Source organism: Telopea speciosissima, chromosome 7, assembly GCF_018873765.1.
Source record: "Telopea speciosissima isolate NSW1024214 ecotype Mountain lineage chromosome 7, Tspe_v1, whole genome shotgun sequence".
NCBI lineage: Eukaryota > Viridiplantae > Streptophyta > Magnoliopsida > Proteales > Proteaceae > Telopea > Telopea speciosissima.
The window spans coordinates 18,686,030-18,713,956 of NC_057922.1; the positions used below are offsets into that span (position 1 = coordinate 18,686,030).

General features: G+C 41.0%; 2 protein-coding genes across 3 annotated transcripts in view; both read left to right on the plus strand.

Moving 5' to 3' along the window:
- The window catches only part of LOC122669461 (transcription factor TGA2.2-like), a 34,748-nt gene extending 17,908 nt beyond the window's left edge, over positions 1-16,840 (plus strand). For both annotated transcript variants that reach the window (XM_043866230.1, XM_043866229.1), the window contains exon 12: positions 16,310-16,840. In XM_043866230.1, coding sequence (XP_043722165.1) covers positions 16,310-16,456 — 147 coding nt within the window. In that variant the 3' untranslated portion in view covers positions 16,457-16,840. The remainder of the gene's footprint in view (positions 1-16,309) is intronic.
- On the plus strand, positions 11,885-27,765 carry LOC122669460 (flavonoid 3',5'-hydroxylase 2-like). The gene is made up of 3 exons (XM_043866228.1): positions 11,885-11,889; positions 24,958-25,876; positions 27,119-27,765. The coding sequence occupies exons 2-3, from the start codon at positions 24,983-24,985 to the stop codon at positions 27,749-27,751; spliced, it is 1,527 nt and encodes a 508-aa protein (XP_043722163.1). The 5' UTR covers positions 11,885-11,889; positions 24,958-24,982; the 3' UTR covers positions 27,752-27,765.
- The last annotated feature ends 162 nt before the right edge of the window (positions 27,766-27,927 follow it).

Below are 27,927 nucleotides of genomic sequence, written 5' to 3' on the forward strand. Positions count from 1 at the left end.
GCCAGAGTTTGAGTGGCTGAGGATTATTTTTTACTTACATTAATTTTTAATATTCTGAACTTAATGTCCAAATCTTTTATTCTCAATATTATTCGTGATTTATTTGTAAAAGGTCATTTATCCGCGAATTTGTTAAATATGTATGTGCCGCAAGATATTTTTTAAGCAATTTGAAAATGTATTTCTGGTTGTAATTATTGTGCTTCAGTTGAATATAACCATGTCCATGACATATGGAATGAGCATGCATATTCTTTTGGAATTCATTCGGTCAAAATACCATGGTTGTCGGGTTCTATTATGGTGTGGTGAGAGAAAAAACAGGTAAATGAGATTGGGGTTTCGAGGATTGTGTATCATATTGGCCAGTACACCCTGTCTATATCAGTATTGACAGAGCCCATTTCAGTATTCCCACTTGAAGAGCTGATGTTGTTTTCTAGCAGCTGTATATTCTAGTCTTTGGTGCCGGTGTGTGTGTGTGTGTGGAGTGATGTCTGGAGTGGGATGTGCTCTTTGTGCCTTAAACAAGAGGGTACCATAGAGGCAATCCATGATGTAGATCGTGTGGCTGGGATTAGCTTTGATTAGTATATGTTCAAATCTTGTATGCCAGGGCTGGATTGCCCTTTAATTAAAGTTGGGGGGTGGGTGGGAATTTTGTATTTTTTCTTATTTTAAAATTAGTGTTTAAGGCAGGTCGTGGGGGTTCTTGCTTAGCTATCGATCAAAAGTTCAAAAAATTTAAAATATTATATTTTTTTACTAGTCTTGGGCTGCAAGAAAGCTTAGCTGTTTATAGCAGTTAGAAGTCTAGTGGTGCAGGACAAACCCTAGAAATTAAGGAATCCCACAATAGGACAGGATTACAGGTCTAACACCCTAGTGGGGACTTAATGCAAGGGCTGGAATTCGCACAACGCCACATTCACATCAGACATAAAAAACAGAATTTACTAAGGGCAATTATCAATAGAAATCAAATAAATAAACATCATAGGTCTTTGGAATCAATTCTAGCAACCTATATGGTTAGTTCCACAAGGCTAGGTAAGTAGGTTCATGGCATTACATTCAAGGATTCAGTAGGAATGCATGACAGTCCATATAAGATAATAAGCCATTAATAATAAGCATTAGAAATATATGCAATACCAAAACAGCACAACTAGTGTAGAATAAATACTGTTTCAGGTCTGAAATTAGTGGGCATGCAAACATGATCAAAATAAAATTCTGTTTCTAGATTTAAAGAAAGGATGGGTTGTAGGGGTTCGCTTGGGGGTTAGGATTTCGAGGTAAAATCTGGAAATGGAGTTGGGGTGGTTAGGGACTGGTTTAGGAAGGGGAGACAAAGGGTTTTGGCTGGTAGAGGAGGAGGGGAATGGAGGGAATAATTTTTAATGGGGCTGGGGTGCTTCGGTTACAAGGACAGGGAGGGGAAAAGGAATCTCGACAGCAAGGGGAAGGGGGGAAAGAGGGCCACGACAGCAGCAGGGGGAGGGGAATGATCTCACGACAGCAGCCGGGGGGGAATGGTCTCACGACAACAGCGGGGGGGGGGGGGGGTAATGGTCTCACGACAGCAGGGGGAAATGGGGACCACGACAGCAGGGGAAAAATGAAAGAAGAGAAAAGGGGAGCCGAGGGGAAAGGAAAGAGAAAGAAAGAGGAAGAGATAAGAGGGGGAGAGAGAGAGTGATTGAGAATTAACTTGAGAGAGGGGAGAAAATCCAAGAAGGGGAGGGGACTGCTCTTGTCGCAAGTCTCTTTCAGTCTTCATTCATTCATCGATCTCAAAAGTGGCTGAATACAAACCTAAATAGAAAACTAAAACATGCATATCCTTAAACTACCCTTACCCTAGTTAAAAACAAAAGGAGTTACCCAAATACCCTTACTTAAGTTACAAGGCTGAAACAAAAACTGCAGAAATAAATAAATAAAAAAATAGTAAAACTCCCTTCACTTATTTAACATAAGTACTAAGATAAAAAGACCAAAATAACCCTAGAAGTCTAAACAACAAGTACTAAGATAAAAAGACCAAAATAACCTTAGAAGTCTAAACAGCCCCGCGCTAGCCTGTAGCCTTTGAAAGCATCATCGAACCATAGTAACTGGCTCCGTGGCAGTCTCCTGCACCTCTGGTAGTGGTGCGGCATGATGTCCCCATCTAGTAAGCTATTTTTCAGTTTTAGAATATTATTAGGAAAATATGGTGCATAGTTCCAAGTTTTGACCAGCTCGAAACTGAAATATTTAGACCGAAACTTCGGTTGAAACCTGGACACTTTCTCCAGCAAGTTTTGATTGTGGGTTTCAAGGGCCAAATGGTCAAATTCGGTCTTGAAACTTGTAGGTGTTAACAGCCTTGGGAATTAATGCTTAGATGATCTGATCGATCACCCAGCCTCTTATTTATAACAAAATCAAATTACAGCAAGATATGAATTCCCCCCAATCCTATTCCTACTAGGAATTCCCACTATAACTAGGAATCCCAAATAGAAATCGTATGGGGGGGGGGGAGGAAACAGGAATAAAACAATTAAAACATAAACAAAATAAGTACTTAAAGCCAACTAGGACTAGGTTACCCCTAGTGGGTAACGTAGCCAATCTCAACACTCCCCCTCAAGTTGGAGCAAAGATGTCGATCATGCCCAACTTGACTAGATTGGGATGAAACAGCTTCCCAGACAATCCCTTAGTGAAGATATCTGCAAGTTGATCAGTAGACGTCACAAAGGGAATGCAAATCAGCCCTGCCTCTAACTTCTCTTTGATGAAATGCCTATCCACCTCAACATGCTTGGTACGATCATGCTGTACTGGGTTGTGTGCTATGCTGATTGTAGCCTTGTTGTCACAGTACAACATCATAGGAAGACGAATAGGAACACCAAGATCTTGAAGCAGCCCTTTAAGCCAGAGTAACTCACAAATACCCTGTGCCATAGCTGGAAACTCAGCTTCGGCACTAGAACGAGCAACAACATTTTGCTTCTTACTACGCCACGTGACAAGATTTCCACCTACAAAGGAGCAATACTCAGAAATAGACTTGCGATCTGAAGAACCAGCCCAATCAGCATCAGTGTATGCTTCTATCCGTAGATGACCATGCGTAGACAAAAGAATTCCTTTTCCAGGAGCTGACTTCAAATAGTGCAAGATACGAAAAACAACCTCCATATGAGAAGAGTAGGGATCATGCATAAACTGGCTCACAGTACTCACGGCGACAACAATGTCAGGACGAGTGTGTGAAAGATAAATCAGCTTCCCTACAAGTCTTTGGTACCGACCTTTATCAACAGGCTTACCCTCTTCTCCTTGAGTCGAACAATAGGGTCCATAGGGGTATTTGAAGGATGACAGCCTAGCAACCCGGTCTCAGTCAATAAGTCTAGGACATACTTCCTCTGGGAGAGAAAAATGCCTTTAGAAGATTTGGCTACTTCAATCCCAAGAAAGTATCGTAGTTTCCCTAGATCCTTAATTTCAAATTCTTGTCCAAGGAAGGTCTTCAACCGTCTGATCTCATCACCATCATTGTCAGTAACCACTATATCATCAACGTAGACTATAAGAACAGTGAGTTTTTCACCAACCCTCTTTATAAAGAGTGTGTGATCAGTATTACTCTGTTTATAGCCCACAGAAATCATGGCCTTGTGGAACCGCCCAAACCATGCTCGAGGTGACTGCTTCAGCCCATAAAGTGCACGCTTCAGTCTACATGCTTTTCCTCGATTTCTGTCACAAGAGAACCCTGGTGGAATGTCCATATACACCTCCTCATCCAGTGTTCCATTTAGGAAGGCATTTTTTACATCTAGCTGTTGCAAATCCCATCCAAGGTTGACTGCACAAGATAATAACACACGAACAGTATTTAACTTGGCAACCAGTGCAAAAGTTTCCTGGTAATCAATGCCGTATGTCTGAGTGAACCCTTTGGCCACGAGTCGTGCCTTATACCTATCCACAGTGCCATCCACCTTCTGTTTCATCACAAACACCCATTTACATCCAACGGTTTTCTTCCCAGGTGGAAGAACCACAAGCTCCCATGTGTTATTTTTTTTCAAGGCTTCCATTTCTTCCATCATAGCTGTCTTCCACTTTCCGTCTGATAAAGCTTCCTGCCAATTGTTAGGAATACGAACAGAAGAAAGAGAGGAAACAAATGCAAAAAAGGATGGGGAAAGGGAATCTTAAGAAACGACATGAGATATGGGATGCTGAGTGCAAGTTCTGACACCTTTGCGAAGAGCAATAGGTAAATCAGGAACATTACCAGGTGGAGAGGCAGGTTTTGGATCCGGATTCGGCAATTGGATGGGTACTGGAGCAACAGTTGATTGAACCTGCTTATGTTTCCTTGCATAGGTCTTCAAATTACTGGCATCAATCCTCCTCTGAAATTCACTAATAGTCCTCTGGATAGGAGTTTGGACTGGGGTAGCTTGCTCCCCCTGAATAGAAATGGTCTCCCCCTATATAGGAACCTCTCCCCCTGACTTAGGGGAAGTACTAGGGGCAGGCCGAACTGGTTCAGATTCATGGTAAACAGACTGAAGTGGAGGTGGAGAGTCAATAGTCAACACATCTTCACTAACACTCTCCCCCTGAAGAGGTGGGGACACATAATATGGAACATTTTCATGAAAGACAACATCCATGCTGACAAAAGTCCGGCGGGATGGAGGGTAGTAACATTTGTACCCCTTTTGGGTAGCAGAGTATCCCAAGAAAATGCAGCGGAGGCTACATGGGTCAAGTTTACCAGGGGACCTTGTATCCTTGGCATAACAAATGCAGCCAAACACCTTAGGTGGGACTACAAAGGAAAAGAGCCAAGTAATAGCTTAATAGGGGCTTTTGAAAGAAGAACCCGACTGGGCAGCCTATTAATTAAATAGGCCGCAGTAAGGACAGCATCCCCCCAATAAAGGGAAGGGACATTGCGAGCAAACATAAGGGCTCTAGCCACCTCCAAGAGGTGGCGGTTTTTTCTCTCAGCCACACCATTTTGGGCTGGAGTGTCGACACAGCTGGTCTGATGGAGGATTCCATGTGCAGCAAGGTATTTTTGGAACTGACCTTCCCTATACTTTTTCCCATTGTCACTCCTCAAAATTTGAAGAGGGGCATTGAATTGGGTCTTAATCATTTGATGAAAGTGCTGAAAACATAAAAATACTTCACTTTTTGTGTGCATAAGGTATACCCAAGTGAACTTAGAATAGCAGTCAATGAAAGTGACATACCACCGATGGCCAGTCAGGGAAGCTTTCCTACTAGGCCCCCACACATTAGTATGAACTATATGAAATAAGGAAGAGGATCTTTTATTAGAAATAGGATAAGTTGAACTTGTCTGTTTAGCCAAGACACAAGGCTCACAAAAAAAAATTCTTCCTTATTACAGTCTTTAACTAATGCTGGAAATAAATTTGATAAAGTACCTAAGGGGGGATGGCCTAGTCTAGAGTGCCATTTATGTAAGTCAGAGGAGAAAGATGCCGAAGGTAAAGTCTGAGTATGTTTAGGATCGCCATCAAGTAGGTACAATCCACCATACACTTTACCCAATCCAATCGTCTTCCCCGAGTCCAGTTCCTGAAAGACACAGTGAGTGGGAAAAAAGGTCACTTTACAATTCAGGGATTTAGTGATACTGCTAATGGAAAGAAGGTTAGTTGTAAATTTGGGAATATGCAACACAGATGACAGTGTAAGGGAAGGAGAACAACCAATGGATCCTTTTCTTGAGATGGAGGAGAGGGACCCATCAACAATTTTAACTTTGTCCTTACCAGAGGCAGGAGAATATGTATTAAAAAGGCTAGAAGAACCTGTCATGTGATCAGTAGCTCCGGAGTCTATGATCCATGGAGTGGATACTACTGATGCACAATGACCAGCAAAAGAAATACCTGTACGGGCAAAGAAGGAACCTGAATTGGCAGCAGACGTAGTAGAGGCGGTTGATGTGTTCAACATACGACGCAGAGCTTGAAGTTCTTCCTGGGAGAAACCAATGACAGCAGTGGGAGTTGGAGCTACACTTTCAGTATGATTGGCTCTGTTTTTAGACTTAGCATGACCACGTTTGGCCTCAAAATCAGCTGACTTCCCGTGTAATTTCCAGCATTGAGCCTTAGTGTGATATGGTTTGTGACAATGCTCACACTTAACAGGCTCTTTGGTAGTAGTAGTAGAAGCAGCAATACTGTCAGAAGACGCAACAGGAGTGGGGCCAGCAGTCTGTAAGGCTGATCGCTCAACTTTAGGAGTAATCATCATGGCAGCCCTTCGTGTTTCTTCACTGTGAACATAAGAAAAGGTCTCCTCTAGAGTGGGGAAAGGAACCCGTCCAAGAACTTGCACCCAAATAGGGTCATAGTCATCATTGAGGCCAGCTAGGAAATCATAGACACGGAATTGGTCTACATAGGTGTGGTAGGCAGTAATATCAACAGTAGTAGTAGGCTGAAACCGAGTATAGTGATCCAATTGCTGCCATAAACACTTGAGGGCAGCATAGTATTTGGTGACAGACATCTCCTTCTGAGTAGTGGTTTGGAGTGTCTTCTTGATTTCATATACCTGAGCACCATTACCTGAACGACCATAAGTGCTCTTGATAGCTGTCCATATTTGTGTAGCCGTGTCAAGGAGAAGATACTGACTAGAGAGGTCAGTGGTCATAGAGTTCAGAACAAAGGACATTACCATTGCATCATTGGCAGCCCATTTAGTACGAGCAGCACCTTCTTCAGTAGGCTGTTTGGTGGTGCTAGTAAGATGGTCAGTGAGTCCCCTACCAGCCACTGTCAGGGATAATGATCTGGCCCAAATTAAGTAGTTGGTACCATCAAGCTTAATGGCTGCAGCATAGGGAAGAAAATCAGACCTTGTTTGATCTCCTCCAGAAGTAGCAGTAGTCATCTCTGAGTCACCCATGATTCAGCCAGGCAGAAAAATCAGATCTGCCCTGTGGTAACAAAAAACAAAAGTTGGAATACAGCAACTAACTGCCCTTAAACCAAAATCGAGAAGCAGGGTTTAAGAAAAAACCCCTAAGAAAGGTAATCGATCTGGTTTTAGGGGTCTTCAAGTGCTGAAAAAAAAATCTGCAGATATAAGGTCTTCAAAGGCTGAGAAAAATCTGCAGATATAAGGTCTTCAAAGGCTGAGAAAAAATCTGCATCGATGGTACTGATTGTTGATGAAGTAGCTTCTGTGATAGCAGCTGTCCAATTGAAACTGCAGGAATGGATCCCAATAATCAAACCAGTGTCAAATTGATAGAGGAGACTGATCTGCAGGTGGGGAGAACTCCAAACAAAATCGCAGAGGAAGGTGCAGCAGCTATCGATCCAAAAAGCTTCTTAAAGCATCAAGGGATGAGGTGATTAATTAGGGCAGCATCTAAACAACAGATCACCTTATTAGATCTGCCCTAATTCAGAAGAAGAAACCAAAAAAAATGAAGAAGATCGAGTAGAAGAAGGGGAGGGAAGATGGGATCGAATGAAAGAAAAAAAGACAGAGAAAACTGAGAAGGAGAGAACTAGAAATCGAGAAAGCTGTTCTTAGATCATATCCTGCTCTGATACCCTGTTAACAGCCTTGGGAATTAATGCTTAGATGATCTGATCGATCACCCCAGCCTCTTATTTATAACAAAATCAAATTACAGTAAGATATGAATTCCCCCCAATCCTATTCCTACTAGGAATTCCCACTATAACTAGGAATCTCAAGTAGAAATCGTAGGGGGGGGGGGGAACAGGAATAAAACAATTAAAACATAAACAAAATAAGTAATAAAAGTCAACTAGGACTAGGTTATCCCTAGTGGGTAACGTAGCCAATCTCAACAATAGGAAACCCTTTTTTAGGCCCTTTCAACATAGTGGAACCTTTAGATTTTAAAAAATCACACCCAAAATAGTAGTTTGACTCATAGTACTAAAACTCGCGAAATTTTGGTCGAGATATCGAATATTTCGAGTATCTTGACCTGTCCGAAACGAAACGCAAGTCCGATATGAAAAAATGCAATATTTTGAATATTTCGGAAATTTCATAGAAATTTCGGTCATCTCGTTTCAGAAATTTCGGTAATCTCGGCCATTTTTGGCATTTTACACCCACAGGAAAATACCATATTTCGACGAAATTTCGGTATCTCAGAAATTTCGGTTAGACCGAAACACCGAAACGAAACGAGATTTAGTACCAAGGTACTTTGACTTCGGACCCAAGGTTGGTAGTGTACGCTATATTCATTCTCCAATATGGCCTATTTCACACAATGTTAGGACTAGAACACATAATTTAAGTTAAACTACTTATATATGCATTAGGAATGACATCAAATTATAAACCATTCCATAAATCATACATCAAACATTGTTTGTTACAAAGAGTCAAATATATCGGATTCAACAATACAAGCGACAAGTCACCCCTATGCCCATCCTAAAATCCTAGACTCCTAGTACCACATTGAGTTCCGGGGAGGATCAAAATGATCAGAATGTTGCTGCTGCTGCCAAATCAAGTTATCCTCCGACTGTATCACAAAAGTTGGCTATGCCATTGTATGCTGGAAGAAATGTTCAAAGTCCTCTATAGTAGCCCTTTAAAATGGAATCATCAACATACTAGAGGTATCCAAACCTAGGGTATAGATCTCCAAACAGTGAGGAACATGATCGAGAGCCACTGCTACTAGATGGTACTTGTGGAACTGGAATTGGAACCGGTACTGGCATGTATGGTTGGGGGGCTGAGAACGAGAAGATGCTATCCTCAAATGATGACTCAGTATGTGACCGCCCCTCATACTCAGAGGGTAATGACGATGAAGAGCTAAACTGACCATACCTAGCATACCAGCATAGTCAGAACCTGGTGCTCCCCGTGGCATATGATGGTGCACGCAACTGCCCCCCCATGCATTCCACTCCCCGTGGCATATGATGGTGCTCGTTTCTGAGAGTATTGTAGCGGTGGAGGGAGGCTCCAACTTCTAATCTTGCACAAATCTTCCAATGAAGCAGAAAATAGTCGCTTCCACTGCATACCTCTACTGCCCAAGTACTTGTTACAACCTTGTACAGAACTGACTTGGCCAAGAAAGCACAAAAACTGGGTTTTCCAAGCTTTACTGATGAAACTAGTCGAAATGAACATAATGTGGTATTTATACTTGAGCCAAAATAACGTTTCAGCCGGAATTTTGGCGAGACAAACTTTGGACCGAAATAAGTCCAAAACCACAAAATTTCTGTCGAAATTTGTGCACTTCTCAGTATCACATTGGGTTTCGTTTTGACCCTTTGCGGAACCGAAATCTTTCGGTTGGTTTTGCGAAATATTGGTGAAACTATGTACCATGTTGTGGTGAATTATTTGATTTGATTTTGGTTTTGGAAGTATTGGTTGCCAATTTTGTGGAAGTGCTTTCTCTCTCCCTTGGCTGGGGATTTTTTTTTTCTCTTTCTTTTGTTATACTTTCCCCCCTAATTTCTCTCCAATCTTTGGACAGCATTCGACAGAATTCGTACTTCTTTACCTTCTTTTCCCTCCCCTCAATTGATAGTTCCAGATCCTAACCTTTAGGATCTAACATCCCTACTTCATCTCTTTACAATTTGCCCATTGATCACCCTATTTTCTCTCACCAATCGCACAAATTCTGATTAGTTATTTCTTAAATTAAAATTGGAATTTCAGGTAATAACATCTGGTATTACTCATTAAACCTGACAACTAGATCTGAGATAGATCTTAGCTGTCTTAGTCATTAGATCTGATTGGTAGACCTGAGCAATACCAGCCCTTGATAAAGAATCTTGGAGATTGGCCCATCACTTGCAGATCCTGTCTTGATCGATCTGCATCAGAGGGATACCATGTCACTAATTTTTCTGGATTTAGGTCCTAGGATGTGGAGTATCAGCCAAGATGATGGTCTCTTTCTGCCTTCAAACCAGGGATACCATCTCACTAACTTTTCTGAACTCAGATCCCAAGCTGCTGAGGATCAGCCAAGATCAACCAATTCAGTTTGATCTTCAGAGAGAGAGTTGGAAGCCTGTGTTGGAGTGGGTACTACCTTTTCTTTTTAAAACAACATTATTAATTATTGTTAGTACAGGTCTCAGTTTGATTGAATCAGATAATCCAGTTCATTACTGCACCAGTATGGCTTTGTATGGCAATGTTTCTGCTGTTTTTGAGAGTTTCTGGGTACTGAAATGCTGTATGGTAACATGGAAAAAAAAAACGTTTCTGTAACTAAGAAAAAATACAAACCTGTATGGGTAGAAGAGTGTTTCAGGGAAGGATTGGTGGTGACATCAGGAAAATAGCAGAGGTGCTTCTGACTCATGGGGCGTCAAAGACTGATGGAGTGGATTAGGAATGAGATTAAGAAGGATACACCCAAGAGCGATTGGATTACTGCTTCAGCTTCTGCCGATGAGGCTACGGTGAAGCCCAATGGGAAGTCAGAATGGAAGAAACAGAGGCGTTTGGAGTGGTGGACTTGCTTGGATGAGGAGAATATCCCCAAGAAGGAAAAAATCCGACAGCCACAAGAGTGGTAGCGAGAGGAGTTCTGTGGGTTGCTAAGAAAAAATAAGAAAAAGGCACCCAAGTCCAAAAGCGGTAGTAGTGCAGGTGACCTTTGGTGGCAGAGGGATGAGGATTTAGTCCCTGAGAGAAGGAAGAAGAACCGTAGCAGGAGTAGTCGGAGCAGTGTAGATTGGTGGTTAGATGGGCTCAGCGGAGAGTTTCGGAATGGTGGTCGGCGCAACAACGTGGACTGGGCGAGCGGAGAGATCCCCAAGAGCAGTGGTGTCAGCAGCACCCCAAGCATGAGAGGCACCGTCTGTTACGTGACAGAGATAGCTCTCTTTAATAAGAAAGATTAATGTAGTCCTAGATAGGGAGGAGAACTACTAGGAGCCAAACAATAGGATCAAATAACAAAAGGGGCTGCTGGTTCGAATGGACAGCACTAGGATTTAGGTTAATTCCTAGGGTTAGGGTAGGATAATGGGAATATAGTTTATACGATTAAACTAGGCAGGTTTTGGGGAGTTTTGAAAGCTAGATTTGGTTAGGTTTAGATGAGAATTCAAAATTTCAGAAATTAGGGTTAGGGTTAGGGTTTCAGGTTTTGGGTTTTAGAAATTAGGTCAAATTTAGGGTTTTGAAAGACAAATAGGGGCAGCAGCTTGGGTCGAGTGTAGGGGGTGTTAAGGAGAGGCTGTGGTTTGAATTTGAAGTAATTCTAATGGTTAAATATGGCTGGGCAGCAAGATCTAGGGTTTAATGGAGTTAGGGTTTATGGGATTCAAACAAAAAATAAAGGGGATCGATTGGGGGGAAAGGATTAGAGGGTTAGAAGAAGAAATTGGGTGTCAAATTTACTGGAGATTCCACTGGCAGCAGCTTGAACAGATGTGAAGGATAGAACCACCTTCGAATTGAAGAAGATCCTCCTAGCCGTCACGGCGTAAGGAGTCAACTGGATTCCACCAGTCCTTTTCCACCTTGATAGAACCACAAGGATGTACACTCACAAGGAGCAACACTCAACAGAGCAGGGCAGCAGCAATGGCAGCAAACAAAAGCTTTTCATTAATCAAATTCGTATTCAATGCTGGCCTCCCTTACAAACTTATATAGAGGACTCAAAAATAGACTTAGACACTAAAAGAGAAAGGCCTAACCCTATCCCTAACCTATTAGGTAACTTAAACTGACTAGAAAACTGAAATACTAAAGGAAATAGACTCAAAACATGGCTGGACTTATAGAGTCCTAATCCAGCCCACATGACCACTTAACCAAGTCACATGATCATTTAAATTGAACCAATTGGATGCAACCAATTTGAACATAAAAATAAACTAAGTATTGGGCTAATCCCGTATGCAACCTATATACCCCTAATTTAGGCTCATTAAAATGGCCTATTACATAGAAAACCCTTGGGATCAAAGGCCCAACATATATATAACCCAACCCTAGATTTATTCCTAATAAAAGAAGCCCAGTTTGGTGATAATTCTGCATCAAAGATCTTTGAGCAGGATCCGAGCTCTCCTAGAGATACAGCCTCTCCCCGTCTCTTTCTCATTCTCGACAGGCACAGGAGAAAATTGAATAAAAGAACATTGAATCACAGAGAGAAAATAGATTTAAAGAAGAATCAAAACAAATCAAATCAGATCAGATCAGTTAAGAAAACTGAGAGGAAAACCTAAAGAATCGAGATCGAGTACCTCTACGCCTAACGGCATAACCTCTCCCTCGCCTCGTAAGGGCAAAGGTCGAATCCTGAGCTTCTCTCTCTCTCTCTCTCTAACCGAAGAAAAGTACCAAAATCTTGTACCCTTTTAGAGAAGAAACCTAATAAGGAATGAGAAACAGATGAGAACGAGGAATATGAAACAGATATGAACAAGCCCTTCTCTACATCACGATCGCACTCATTTGCTTGCAACACTCTCCTGTGCATCGGCCCTCCATGACGAAGCTCTCCAGTTTGATAGTTTGAATGCCTTTGTTTTAGGTAGAAATCTTACATTTGAGAGGTATTGTTATGTTTTAATGTTAAATACCATAAATACCCCTAACTTTTATGTGACGTGTTTCTCCACCATTTTGCCAGAAGCGTTTCTTACATGCAGGAACACCAATTTGGTGTTTCTCAAATGTGGATCAAAAGTGTGCCAAGTGCCTGGTACGTTTAAAAAAAACAGAAAATCAAACCGGACATACCGTACAGTTTTCACCCCATTTCTGTTCCAAAAAAATGGAAAAACACTAGAATCGTTTTGTTTTTAACATTGCCATACAAAGCCTATGACTTTGCGTCCCAAATCCCTCTTTGAAAAAAAGATGCAACTTATCCCCCGGGGGAAAAAAGCAGCAGCCCCGGGGGGGGGGGGGAATAGAATCAGAGCTTAGAGAACTTCTGGGATATCATAGTCAGACCAAAACCTACTAATCTTGATCAATGGTTTCCTTGTCTCTCTTAACTTAATTATCTCTGTTTTTGTCCTCTCTCTCAGTCGACTTCGTGGTCGCTTTCTTCCTCTTCACATACTCCTTTTATAGTTATTGTATCATCCTCCCTAGGTATAACTCCTACATGTCGAAGTGTTATTGAATTTTTTCCCTCACTCTTTCATCCACATCATGTAGATGTTAATTCCATAGTTGTCATGGTGACAAAGTGACCCAAGGCGGTGGCCAGGTGCGTTGTTGCCTAGGCGTGTCATGTAAAGTGAAGGGTTTAGGTGTAAATATTCATATTTTTCTTCCTTTTAGTTTTAGTTTTTATGGACAACTTATGTATAAAATTGAATATTTATTTATTCCTTAACATATAAAATACAAGGATTAAAGTGTAAAATGAATAAATTCTTTTATAGCCACAACCTTCGCCTTTGCCTTGACAAAGTCAAGTCTGTTGCCCTTGCCTCTGCAAATTGGTGATGGTCCAACGATCGAATGGCAGGTACACATACGTCTCTTTGTTCTTTTTTTTCCCTCCTTCTTTTCTGGGTTTCAGATGCGGGTTCCAGGGAGATCAGAGAGAAATGTTTCAGGGTTCTTCTTCTTTTCTGGGTTTCAGGGAGGAGATGGGAGAGGGAGAGGGAGAGACGCAGTGAGAGGGTTAAGGGAGATCGGAGAGAAAGGTTTCAGGGAGAAGTTAGGGAGGACTTAGGTGAGAGAGGGTTTCAAGTTGAGATGCCGGGTGCTGTGAGATGGAGCTACCGTCTTCGAGTTCCCTTCTCTTCATCTTCAACTTTTTTATTTCTTCCTTTTGTTTTTTGTTTTTTAATACACATGGATGATACAATGTATGGCAGTGTATCAAAATAGTGCACAACATCCGATCAAATTGCTAGAAAAGGCATCAATTTTTTTTAATAAAAAAAATATCAAGGCGTTAAACAATAAGGCACCAGATGTTGAAAAAACGCCTTGTTGCTAAGGTGGCAGCTTCACAACTTTGGTTGATTTTCAGATAAGGACCCTATATAGTGATCATCTTTCCTAGTGTATGCTGCAATATGTGGAAGTTATTGAATATTTAATCTTTGTTCCCCCATCTGCTTCACACCAGGAGCAATTCTTATTTATAAAGTAAGCTATCTCTGTTCACATCTTGTCTTTATGGTCAGTGGGGACTCGTGACGCATCCTTTTAAAGAGGGGGATGTTATTCATCCTCCTTCGGTTAAACTGTGACAACTGGAATCCATTGAATATTTAATTTGATTAATCATTTATGATTAACATCATGGATGGCAGATCTCCTTTTCCGATGAACCCTTTATGGCTTAATGTGACTTGAGAGGATTGTTAATAGTGGTGTTGTCAAGGTGTAGCCTAGACAACCAGGCATTTTAAAGGGGGGGGGTGCTTGGGGTAATACAATCCTTGATTTCAAGTATATGGTTCGCTGGTTTTAAACGTGTGAGCTTTAGCATCTGTTGAACACCTTTTGTTTGTGTGCGTGTGCATCTTTTTTTTGGGAGGGGGTTACTGAACATGCTTTATATAGTGGAGTCCATATTAATTATAATATGCTCTAGTGTGTACATTTTTTCTGGAGGGGGGGGGGGGGGAGGGGAGGCTGGGTGGATGTTGAATGTTGAGTTTATGCTTTACAGAATATGCTTACTCTACTTGGAACGAATATGGTTTAAGTTACACTATGGTAGTATGGTCTGGAATGGTGGATGCTATATATGCTTACAAATTATTATTTATCATGGTTAATGATTCTAAAATGGTCAACAGTTGGCTTCAAGTTCATGATGACGGGCTCAGAGGTACATATATCTTGCAAAGCTTGTCTCTGCTTTTGAGGGAATTGGTCTTTTTCTTGAAGGTTTTGATATGCACTCTTATTATAGTTGATGGGTGTTATGAGAAACTCCTTACCTTTGTTTAGTTCCTTCTAATGATACATTTGGTTGCGAGGGAAATTGAAGTGGAGAGGTGCGTCCAGAGTGTTGTGTGATCAACGAATTCCTTTAAAACTTGAAGGAAAGTTTTATAGAACAATTATATGACTGACTATGTTGTATGGTGCGGAATGTTGGCAAATTAAGAAGCATCATATAGATAAACTCAGTGTAACGGAGATGAGGATGTTGAGATGGATGAGTGGCAAAACTAGGAAGGATAAAACTAAGAAATGATAATATTAGAGCTGATTTATGAGTAGCTCCAATACATGATAAACTACAAGAAAGTCGTTTGAGGTGGCATGACCACATTCAACAAAGGCCTTTGGATGCTCCAGTATGGAGGAGTGAATTGATTCAGATTGAAGGAACTAAAAGAGCAGGGAGAGTCCTAAAATGATCCTGGGAGAAGTTGTGTGGCTAGATAAACGGGCTAACATGCCTAGGCAACCAAGCAACGGCTTATCGTAGACCACCATTGCCTTGACTCTGTTAGGGATGCATACGTTTTCTTGCTGCATGTGCTAACGCGTCAAAGCATGCTAATGCACAACGGTACTCTACGACCAGCTCGACCACCGGGAGAGTGGTCTACGATCAGCTCAGCCGTGAGAAAAGATATGCATAGTTTAGGCCTTGTATCAAGCATGACCTCGAATAGAGCTGAGTGGAGGGCTAGGATCCATCCATGTAGTTGACCCCATTTAGTTGGGATAAAGCCGATGAGTTGTTGGAATTGAAAATTTTCAAACCTGAAAAAGGAAACTTGTATTCATTACTCAACATGATTGTATAAACTACTTAAATTTCTTACCTATTTAGTAACGATGTTTTTTTGATGTAATTTTTATTTTACTTTAATAGCCAAATATGAAATGATTTGGAGTTAGTGATATAATCATGTGGGATAGTGATTACAAAAGTTTCTTTTTTAGGTTTGAAAATTTCACTTCCCTTCTTACCCTTGCAATCAAGCCAAACCTTTTAGGGGTTCGCTTCTCTTTGTTTTGGTCATCTTCTTGTTGCACAAATGTTTTTGTTATCCATAAAGAAAATCATCTGTGCTTGATGTTCGCTAAAAGTCATCTTTTAATATCTATGAAGTGTATATTGCCTAGGCTTCCTTGCCCAAGCGTTTTGATGAACCAATGTGGTTGGCCTGCTCCTTTGCCATGTTTTGGTTGGCTTTCTATCTTTTTTTCCTTTATGCCTTGTATAATGTCTCAAGTCGTCTTTTTCTTTTGGGATAATAATTTGTATTCATTACATGTTGATGTGTAACAGGCTGACAATCTACGGCAACAAACCCTTCAACAAATGCACCGAATACTAACAACTCGCCAATCAGCACGTGCACTACTAGCCATACATGATTATTTCTCGCGGCTTCGTGCTCTTAGTTCTCTATGGCTGGCCCGTCCACGGGAGTGAAAAAGCTGTGTAGCCACTCTGAAACTGTACCAGAAAAGTCGACAAGGTTCTCCTGGAGGGAGTTGGTGCCGTGCATTGTGGGTTCCAACACGCCTTGTTGAACACGGTCAATACCTGGTTTGTCATTGTCAGTAATCTTGGTTGGCCTGCTGTTGGACTCTTGCCATATTGGGAGCCAGTGGTTCAGTGATCACCCATTTCTGTATCTCTCACCACTCCCAGATTGTCTTAATTGTCGATTAGGTCCCAAGGTCCTGTATGTTAATTCTCATGTTTGGAACATTAGTGGAAATAATCAGCATGTGTTGCTTGTTTATTAATGTAATCAATTTGCTTTTACAACCAAGATTGCTGAATTTTGTGTAAAGGGGACACATTAATTTGACATGTCTATCACTTGCAGATTTATCTTCATTTATGATTCAGGGTAGTGAAATAAGCGGAGGATGAAACATGTAACCTATTTTAACACAAAAAGAGGGGAAGGGGGGGGGGGGGGATAACAAGAGCTGGTTACCTAATAAAATAGATCATGGAAAGATCTTGGTCTACTAAGATGGTGCATGGGACTTGAGAGTGGGTGCATTGGATTGGGGGGGGGGGGGTTTGTAATTGATTGCATTTGAAGTTCAAATTTGACAAATTTAGATGGTTTTTTAGATATCCAATGGTTGGAATTTTTAAATCATTTTTCATGTGATAGAATAGATATGTACATCTTGATTTAGTTTGTGAGGGTTGCCCATCACTGAATCTTTCATAAAACAAGTAAGGATAGCAAGAGGGAAGAGTTGTACTTTCAACAGTAGCTGGGTTTAGTAGTTGAAGCTGACTACTCATGGTCATAACTGGAGCAAGATGAGATCAAACAGAGTCTGGAATCTGGATGTAATAAGACTTTGAATTATTAGCCAGACTTCATCAGACAATGGTAAGTGCAGGTCCCCACAGAGAATCTGGTTTAATGGAAACAGAACAGAAGGGAAAGGGGAAGGGAGAGGAAAGGCTTACTTTTGCAGTGGTGTTGATATATATATGATAAGGGTTGGACACACCAGGGAAGCTAGCGGCTGTGCCCAATGGAGAGGGTGGGAAGGGGAGGGCAGGGGGGGTCATTTCCATAGAGGGTGAGAGAGGGACAAACTCAGGCTGGGCACAAAGTCAGCGAGCCCAGCCTTTACCCCTTATTTAAAAAACAAGAAAAGAGTCTACATCATAATTCAATAGTCGAGAATCCCTATCGACCATAGCCTTTCTTAACAGCATTAGAAGCGACAGAAATTATGTTTTTATCTTTAAAGATCACAGACATAGAAATGGATAATATAAAATGAGAAATCTATGAGAGAAGATAAAAAATCTCCGAAAGCTAGCCATTCTAGTTTACTTGCATCACCCAACTGTAAAGCTTATCATTTTCCACCCAGACCTCTAGCTTTCGGATCCCTTGATCCATGATGTGGTACAAACCTTGCAAGACCCCTCTGATTTTTGGTGTCAACAGAGTCCCTGAAACACTACAGCTTAAGTTAAAAAATGTAACTGGGAATGTACTAATAAAACAGAAGTCCACCAGCTACAGAATGTTGATGAATCTAAACATTCATAACAAGTAAGGATGGCCCTGGTAGATGCTGATTAAGCTTGGTGGACGATTATTGGAAGCCAAGGAGGTTGATGTTGAATTGTTGATGCAGCTTGGTGGGTACTAAACCTGTTTTACATTAGTCGTGTAACTGTTGATCGTCTTTTTTATGGCAATGGTTTGTAGATTCATATCAGTATCAGCAGGTTGATATCGATTCTTAACCGATCCCATAGGTGCCCACATCTGCCGGTGCAATGCAGTGCGGGCACCGGAGCTCGACACGTGGAAGGTGTGATATCCAATGGTGTCGAGCTCCTGAAAGAAAAAAATAAAGGGGTCAATCGAGCTCGCTCTGTTGGATGAAACATCTTCCACGTGTTGAGCTCCGATTCTTGCACTGTAGATGCGGGCACCGGAGAAAAAATATATATGTAGGAACTCCAAAATGTCCTTCGATTCTCCTACACACTCGTCAAAGCGTAAGGACACCATCAATGAAAGAATTCATTTAAATTTCTTTTTATGAAGTATCAAAACTGGAAAAAAATGCTCTTCAATTACCTAAAAGTGTAGTGCGGTGTAGTTCAGGGTGGAGATGTCGACACTTGGCACACGCGACATCCAACGGTGTCGAGTTCGAGAAGAAAAAAAAAAAATTAGGACAGTACAGCTCGGACCATTGGATGTCACTCCTACCAGGTGTCAACCTCTCCACCCTGAACTGCACCGCAATGCACCATGGGAGAATTGGAGAGGATTTAAATACCAAACTTGCCCCATGGGATTTTGACTACAACTACTAGAGGGTGAGTAAACTCGATCCAACAGCAAAACTCTTCACTAGATTACTTAGTACTTTCTTACTCACTCTGCCACACAACTCTTTAATGGCTTCCCATCACACAAAAGCCGCGGAACCCACATTTGATGCTTCCTCATGCATTTTCATTGGCCAGACACATGATGAGGCGAAATGACCACCCCACCCCTCATGAAAGATGAAAAATCCTATCACTGTTGATGCTTCTTTTGTACTCCCATTGGCCCTCGTGATGGCGTAAGGACCACGCTCACGGACAGAGAATGCATTCCCATATGTATGTGTAATACATTCAACACTAATTGGAATCTTTGTAAGGAGAAAAAGTAGTATGGGAAAAAGATCTCTACTTGGTGGTGTTTCCTACATCCTCTCATAGGGTATCATCAAATGACGCCTCTGCCCCCTGGGTAGATACCCAGACGTGCTCACCCATTGGCCCAGACGCTTGTGTTAAGACCATGCGACCAAGTAGAGATCTCTTAGCATTTCTTTTTTGGGTTAAAATATATAGCCTTGTTAGAGCCTTGTAGTACCTAGTTTGTGTGGTCCTTGTATTTGCATTAGGGTTGCAAGAGGGTCGGTTTGGGCCGGGTTTTAAAAAACTCCAGCCCAATTCTGAATCCCCTTAGTTGGGCTCAGGTCTGGCCCGGCCTTGATTCAGTGCCTGGAAAATCCAATCCTGACTCGCCCTTAGGGTCGGGTCGGGCTGGGCTGACCCTGATTGGCCCTGATCATTGATTGGGGGAAGGTGTTCAGCTTTCTAACCGGACTGGTGAACCAAACCAGAAACTGGTTATTACCGATTCTGATCAATATCAACTACTTATGATTCTGATTTTGGTCATTTCAACCGGAGCTAAAGTGTGTTGGTCTAGTTGGATTGGCCAATAATACAACATCTTAAGAACCCAATCTTTCATTTGATGTCACAAAATCACATCACATATTGAAACCTAGCTTCCCTTCTTCCTCTTTTCTTTTTTTTTTTCTTCTTCTTTTCCTCCCAGCTTCAGAACCGATTCTGATTTGCTATAGTTCTTAGTTTAATCTTTCTCTTAATCCACTTCACTTAATATACACAACTCCTAATAATAAATAATTATTATACTGTAATCTTAGTTAACCCTTATAAAACACCCAATTATAAACTATTTCATAATCTTTTTTTCTTGGTAGAAAAAACTATTTAATAATCTGATGTTGAGTGTATTTTAATTATAACTTACCATGGTCAAATTCTCATTACACTACTGAACCCTTTCATTTGACACCTCACTCCATGTGTTAGGTGGCTGAACCTAAAGAAATCACTTCATTAATCCCCTATGCTATAAGCTGTCACCTCTTAACCCCACTAAAACCAAGTTTTTTTTTTTTTTTTTTTTTTTTGTGTGGTAGAACTAAAGCCAAAATTAATAATTCTGATTCTGTAAGCCCACTAATGATCCCTTTTAATTAGGTTTGGTAAGTGGTTGTTTCTAAGAAGTCACTAAGTCCCAACATAACCACATGATATAATCCACTACCTATGCTAAGTGGTTGATGATATAAGCCCACTAAAGTCTTGTATTATTATAATATAATATTTCATATTTTTCAATAAAATAATATAAATAATTATTAAATCAGAATATTGAGCATTGAATAATTTACATTCTTATACCTTTGGTCCTGCTTGAAAATTACAATTATGCCACTGCTTTTTTATATTATTTAAATAATAACAAGATCATATAATATAATATTAAATAGCAGTAAAACATTCTCATTATAATGCTAATATTATTAAATATTCACAAAAACATTTAATATAATAATAAAATAAACATGACATATATGCGGGGTGTTACACTTAGCCGATCCCATATTGGTGAAACTATATAGATCAACGGTAAAAACATCAAAACATCCAATTTTTTTTTAAATAGGGCAAAACTGTCCTATCAAAATTGATTCTGCCGGATTCGAATCGGTATACTAAATCCTTACTAGCAGCAATAATTGCTAGAGAAACTAAGGGAAAGTTTTCTGGAAAAAAAATCTTCTTTGGTGCCAACATCTATCGGTGTAATGCAGTGTGGGTGTCGGAGCTCAACATGTGAAAGATGCGACGTTCAACGGTGTTGAGCTTCAGAAAAAAAAAAGAAAAAATTGGATAAATCGAGCTCGCAGCATTGGATGAAGCATCGATCCGGTGCCCGCATGGCACCGCACTGGCAGATGGGGGCATCGTAGAAAATTTAAATCCAAGTTTTCTTGGGTGAAGGATTCAGCCACATCTACTATCATAGTTACCTAACCCATATGTGTTGGAACTCCAAAATGTCCTTCAATTCTCCTAGACACTTGTCAAAGAGTAAGGACACCATCAATGAAGGTATTCATTTACAAAAAAAAAAAAAAAAAAAAAAAAAAAAGATTTTCTGGAGTACCTATATAAATTGAAAAAAAACCCTCTCAAATTCCCTAAGGCCCCGTTTGTTTGTCGGATAAAAAGGGGTGGGAAACTTGTGAGTGTCACTTTTCCGACCCCTTTTTGCTTATCCCACTTTTATCCGGCAAACAAATGGGCCCTAAAAGTGTAGTGCGGTGTAGTTCGGGGTGGAAAAGTTGACACCAAGTAAATGCGACATCCAAAGGTGCCAAACTCTAGAAGAAAGGAAAAAAAAATTGGGTCGGTGCAGCTCGGGTTGTTGGATGTCATTCCTACTAGGTGTCGACCTCTGACCTCTCCACCACGAACTGCACCGCACTGCACCATGGGGGAATTGGAGAGAATTTAAATCCCAAAGTTACCCATGGGATTTTGACTACAACTACTAGAGGGTGAGTAAACTCGATCCAACAACAACTCTTCACTAGATTACTTGGTACTTTCTTACTCACTTTGCAACACAACTCGTAATGGCTTCCCATCAAATTTAAGTTTCCATGAAAGTTGTGGAATCCACATTTGATGTTTCCTCATGCACTTTCATTGGCCAGAAACATAATGAAGTGAAATGACCATGTCTCCCCCCATGAAAGATGGAAATCCCACTGTTATTAATGCTTCCTTTGTACTCCCATTGACCCTCGTGATGATGTAAGGAACACGCTCCCGAACAGAGAATGCATTCCTATGTGTATATATATGTTCAACACTAATTGAAATCAATTTAAAGAGAAAAAGTAATATATAGACTTTGTTTTTTGGGTTAAAATATACAGCCTTGTTTTACCAAAAAAAAAAAATATAGCCTTGTTATAGCCTCGTAGTACCTAGTTTGTGTAGTCCTTGTATTTGCATTAGGGTTGCAAGAGGGTTGGGTTGGACCGGACTTTTTAAAACCCCAACCAAACCCTGAATCCCTTTAGTTGGGCCTAGGCCCGGCCTGATCTTGACTTAGAACTAGAAAATTCAACCCTGACCCGCCCTTAAGACTGGACCGGGCTGACTCTGATTGCCCTAATCATGGAGTGGGGGAAGGTGTTCAGCTTTCTAACCGGACTGGTGAACCAAACCATGAAATTGGTAACCGATTCTGATTTTGGTCATTTCAATTGGAGCTAAAGTGGGCTGGTCTAGTTGGACCGCTCAATAAAGTATTGAGTGAATCGGTTCCGGTTCCCGATTCTGATCTAAAATTGTCACTGTCTTGAAAAGGGAACTGGAACAACAGCTTTCGTAATAATCGTAACGGTAGGTCCCCAACCCAACGCCTTCTTTCGAATACGAGACAAAGTGAAACCAATTCATGATCTGCTGTACTATGTCACGTGTAAGCTTACCAAACCAGAAAAATTGAACGTTTTTCCATTTTTGGGGTAGGGGATATGGTCCCAAGACATACCATGTCCTTTTCAATGTTTTGAAGAATCTTACACTCTCTCCTGTTTTTAGTTATGTAAAATAATTAAGGGACTCGCCTTCACGTGATTTCTAAAGTGTCACAATCCACGGCTAACCCTATATGCCACAGAATTTTTATGTCCTACAATTCTTACATCCTCTAATTCCCTTACAATCCCTTATATGGAAGTTGAAATGGCCACTTACCTACTATCTGGACACACTTTCCAAAGTAGTGGGTAAATGGTCATTTCACTCCCATGTGAGGGATTGTAGGGAATTGTCTGCTTTGGTTAAGGTTCATCGCACGATTTTAAAACACATGTGAAAATTCATCATTATTTATATGAACATTCCATGACCAAGGCATAATCAATGTGGGATTAAATTCTGTGGTACAACACTATCTACTACCCTTGCCTATATGATATATCTACTACTTCCTTAACTAAATAGGTAGCCTTGAAACATGCAATATTGATATCAGACTTGAGCCGAGAAAGGATAACGTGAACCAAGGTGGCTTTGTTTAGTATGATTTCTATTACAATTTCATGGGGTGATTCCTCTTTCGGAAATTGTTGGAGTTTCTATTTTGAAATTGAAATTAATTTTATTTTTGCTCTTTAATGAGAACATGATTAGTTTAATAGACAAACTATTAATTTCATGTTAAAAATAAAACACCACCCTTCTTCTTTTCCTGATGATCTCATCACCACCACCCTGCTGCCCCCGCTACCCTCTCTCAAAGAAATATTGAGAATTTATTCTAAAAAATTGAACTATCAAATGGATTTCTTATTCTGGATATATTTCAGATTGATCTATTACTATTTGTTGACTATTTCATGAAATCATTTTGAAATTGAAATAGAAATCATACCAAATTTGACCTAATTACGTAATTACTAAGTTTAAATTGGGCTTCGTTTGGTCTGGCCTGGGAAAGGGCTAAGGCAAAGGTCAGGCCTTGCTTGGAACTTTTACAGTTATAGCCCCGATCAGCCCTTAGAACCATTTGTTAAAAGTCAGGCCTTGGAACTATTTGTTGTTACTCATCGTCTCATGCTCATGAGACCTATAATGGCAAGTTTTCCCATTGTTGTCTCATGCATATATGTATTATAGAGAGAGAGAGAGAGAGAGAGCTCATTCCAACCCCTATTAAACCAATTTCGCTCTCCTCCAGCTGTGGCGTTGGCTGGAGGAAACCCAAGTCCCTAGTAAACTTATTTGACAAGGAAAGTTACACCTTTGGTGTGATTCTAAACTTACTCGACAAGGAATTTCGATACCTTAGGATCGCTATAATTATGGCCATCATTCACCGGGGCTTTGGTCGTTGGCTCCCCTTTCATCAGGTCACCAATACTTGTTTTAGTGATATATTTACATAGTATGCTATAACCGGATATAAATATATTAAGCTTGATGTTTCTACCAGTATGCTAAAGTCCCCATCAGATAAATATTCGACAGGTATTATGGAGGATGGACCAAACATGAACAATAATACATACACTATGTGTGAACATATATATTATTAAATAAAGTGGAATAGCCCACAAAATACCACTTCTGGGTCTAAAAGCTTAAGCTATGAGTGTGGATTATCCAATGGTATATAAAGACACATCTAAGGTTCCATATAATTGATGTGAGAATGTAAAACTTATCTTTATAACTCCCAACATCTCAACGTACACTCTACCTCACGTATAGTTTCGGCATACAAGTGGATATACATCTTAAGGAGAACAACAAATAAACCAAACTCTAATACTATGGGTCTAATACTACGTTAAAGAAGACGAATCAAATCAAAAACTAATAAAAGAATTAGGAAAGTGAAGGAACCCTAATCCATGACTGACGGAAGCCTACATCCATGATAGAGGGAATGAGTCGTTAACCTTTTTGTTTATGCAACAATAGTGATATAAATAGAACCCTAATCATAACTGGGCGTGTGACACGTCCCCATTGGATACGGATCTTGTCATAACCCGACCCGATACAAACAGGAACATATAATCAGAGTCATGTACAGGAGGGAGGATTCCATATTCCACTATCTATATTATAATCCATAGAAATATTCCGGTCACATTTATGTCGATCTTTCTGGTACTCCTAACCCTTTTGTACGAAAAGTAGTTGAAGATTTGCACGTGATCACCAACACTCATAAAAATAGCTATTATAAATTCCTCTCTCACTCAGTAGTGATCTCACACTTAGCTTTCAGTTCTTAGCTTTAGCTTACCAAGCTCTGCAACAATGGTGGTCGACATGGTTTTACTGCGTGAGCTATTCACAGCTACAATCCTATTCTTCATTACCCAATACTTTATCCGCCACATCGTCTCCAATCCCCGCCGTCTCCCTCCAGGCCCAAAAGGCTGGCCAGTCATCGGCGCTCTGCCACTGCTCGGCAAAATGCCTCACGTTGCCTTATTTGATTTAGCCCAGAAGTATGGTCCAGTCATGTACCTCAAGATGGGCACGTGCGGCATGGTGGTGGCGTCTACCCCAGATGCTGCTCGTGCCTTCCTCAAAACACTAGACCTCAACTTCTCCAACCGCCCACCCAACGCAGGCGCCACCCACCTCGCTTATGATGCCCAAGATATGGTGTTTGCCGACTACGGGCCTCGTTGGAAGTTGCTCCGTAAGTTGAGCAACCTCCATATGCTCGGTGGTAAAGCGTTGGAAGACTGGGCCAATGTACGTGGCGCTGAACTCGGTCACATGATACGAGCCATGTGCGAGTCGAGTCGTCGTGGTGAACCCGTTGTTGTGCCCGAGATGTTGACTTATGCTATGGCTAATATGATTGGTCAGATCATGCTGAGTCGCCGAGTTTTTGCTTCAAAAGGTGATGAGTCGAACGAGTTTAAGGACATGGTGGTTGAGCTCATGACATCGGCCGGGTTATTCAATATCGGTGATTTTATCCCTTCGATTGCATGGATGGATTTGCAAGGTATTGAAGGAGGAATGAAGAAACTGCATAAGAAGTGGGATAATCTCATTGCAAAGATGATTAAGGAGCACAAAGCAACCGCTCATGAACGAAAGGGGAAACCCGATTTTCTCGACGTGATCTTTGCGAATCGGGAAAACTCGGAAGGCGAGAGACTCTCCGACATCAACATCAAGGCCCTCCTCTTGGTAATGCCATCTTTTAATCCTTCTGGTTCTGTTTCAGATTTAGAAATTGAAAGATGGAGTGAGTCCCTCATGACTCAAAATAAGATTGTTCCATTGCGACCAAATTTGAGTCAGAAAAGGTTTCTCCGTGAATGAGATAAGGATGCATGCATTCTGACCCTTTGTGGAAAATACAATGGCAGCCTCAGTGCACTAGGTACAGTAACCCTCCCCATAACCTATACGAGTTTGGGTCAGGTCCCCATCCTGGATGTACCATAGGGATAGATCTAGACCTTCCATGAGATGTGAGATCCACCTCTGATATCGGTACTAATACGAGTTGATCGATCCAATACTGATTCCTTAAACCTTGGGTGGAGCCATGAAATCTCGGATCAGGATTGTCTACGACCTATTACCCGTAGCAGCCATAGTAGCCCACTAATGAGGTGCGGCGCAATGACTGCCTTACCCCAGCTCGAGCAAGGCACTCAGGTAGGGGTAAGGTGATCATTGCACCGCACCTCATTGGGGCGCTGCTATGACTGCTACGGTCTAACAGACCGTAGACGATCCAAATTCTAAAATCCCATGGAATCAAAATCTGTGGGGTTAGCATTCTGATCCCTCTCCTTCCTAAAGGTCAAAATCTGTAAACATTGTACATTTTTAGAGATGTGGTCCTCCTGTTTTTTTTTTTTTTTTTTTTTTTTGGATAAGAATAAAATTTTATAAATTAAAAAGAGGAATATACAAAGGAGTTAGAGTTGAGGGCCCTTATGGCCAAATTAGAAATTACAGTAGAACACAAAGAATCCCTTATCGTACTAAACTTAGGATTGATATTTGGAGATGGAAGAAGGCTGGGAATTAGCTGATTCGTACACCACACATCCTTTATCTTCAAACCTAAACTTGAGACATGATCTAGCCCTGTACGAATACAAACTACAAACTAACTCTATTCCAACTTGTGGGGAGATTTGATCGATAGCAACCATTCAAAACTTGCCACCTATCAAAAGGAGATAAAACCATCCTATTGATGGAACAATCAAGGTACGCGCAACAGGAGGACCACATATATGTGGTCCTGTTAGATGTGGTCCATCTATGTGGTCCTTCTGTTGGTCCTACCTTGATTGATCCATCGGATACATCATCGAGCATAATTAATAGACTAAATCTGCCGAGTCATGAGTTAGACTCACTGAGTTATAAAATATTTTTCTTGATTTCTTCTTCTACTATTACGTACAGAACCTCTTTTCGGCTGGAACAGATACATCATCGAGCATAATTGAGTGGGCACTAGCAGAGATGATGAAGAACCCATCAATCCTTGAAAAAGCCCATGCCGAAATGGACGAAGTGATCGGCCGGAACCGCCGTCTCGAAGAATCCGACATCTCAAAGCTTCCATACCTCCAAGCTATCTGCAAAGAGACTTTCAGGAAACACCCATCAACACCATTAAACCTCCCTAGAGTTTCTACTGAAGCTTGTGAGGTGAATGGGTACTACATACCTAAGAACACAAGGCTGAGTGTTAACATATGGGGTATTGGAAGAGACCCTAATGTGTGGGAGAAACCAATAGAGTTCACACCAGAGAGATTCTTGAGTGGAAGGAATGCTAAGATTGATCCTCGTGGGAATGATTTTGAGTTAATTCCATTTGGAGCTGGGAGAAGGATTTGTGCAGGAACTAGAATGGGAATTGTGTTGGTGGAATATATATTGGGAACACTTGTTCATGCTTTTGATTGGAAGGTTCCAGGAGGAGCTGATGCGTTGAACATGGATGAAGCATTTGGGTTGGCTTTGCAGAAAGCTGTGCCACTGGCGGCCATGGTCACACCTAGGTTGGCACCTACTGCTTATGCAACTTGATGGGTTTGGTTTGGTGTTGAGCGTTGATGAAAGAGATGGTTTCTGAAGCTAGCTAGCTTTAATGTATGTTTAGGGTTGCGGTTCTGAAACTTCCCTTTCCCTTCTGTTTGTGTTTATGTTTCAACAATGTTTTCTCACCTATCTCTCTACCTGCCCAACCATCCCACCCTACCCTT

Excerpts from the sequence above, each read along its gene's own strand:
- LOC122669460 (XM_043866228.1), top strand. The coding sequence starts at position 24,983 with ATGGTGGTCGACATGGTTTTACTGCGTGAGCTATTCACAGCTACAATC. Across the intron at positions 25,877-27,118 it reads ACATCAAGGCCCTCCTCTTG|AACCTCTTTTCGGCTGGAAC; the intron begins GTAATGCCATCT and ends TATTACGTACAG.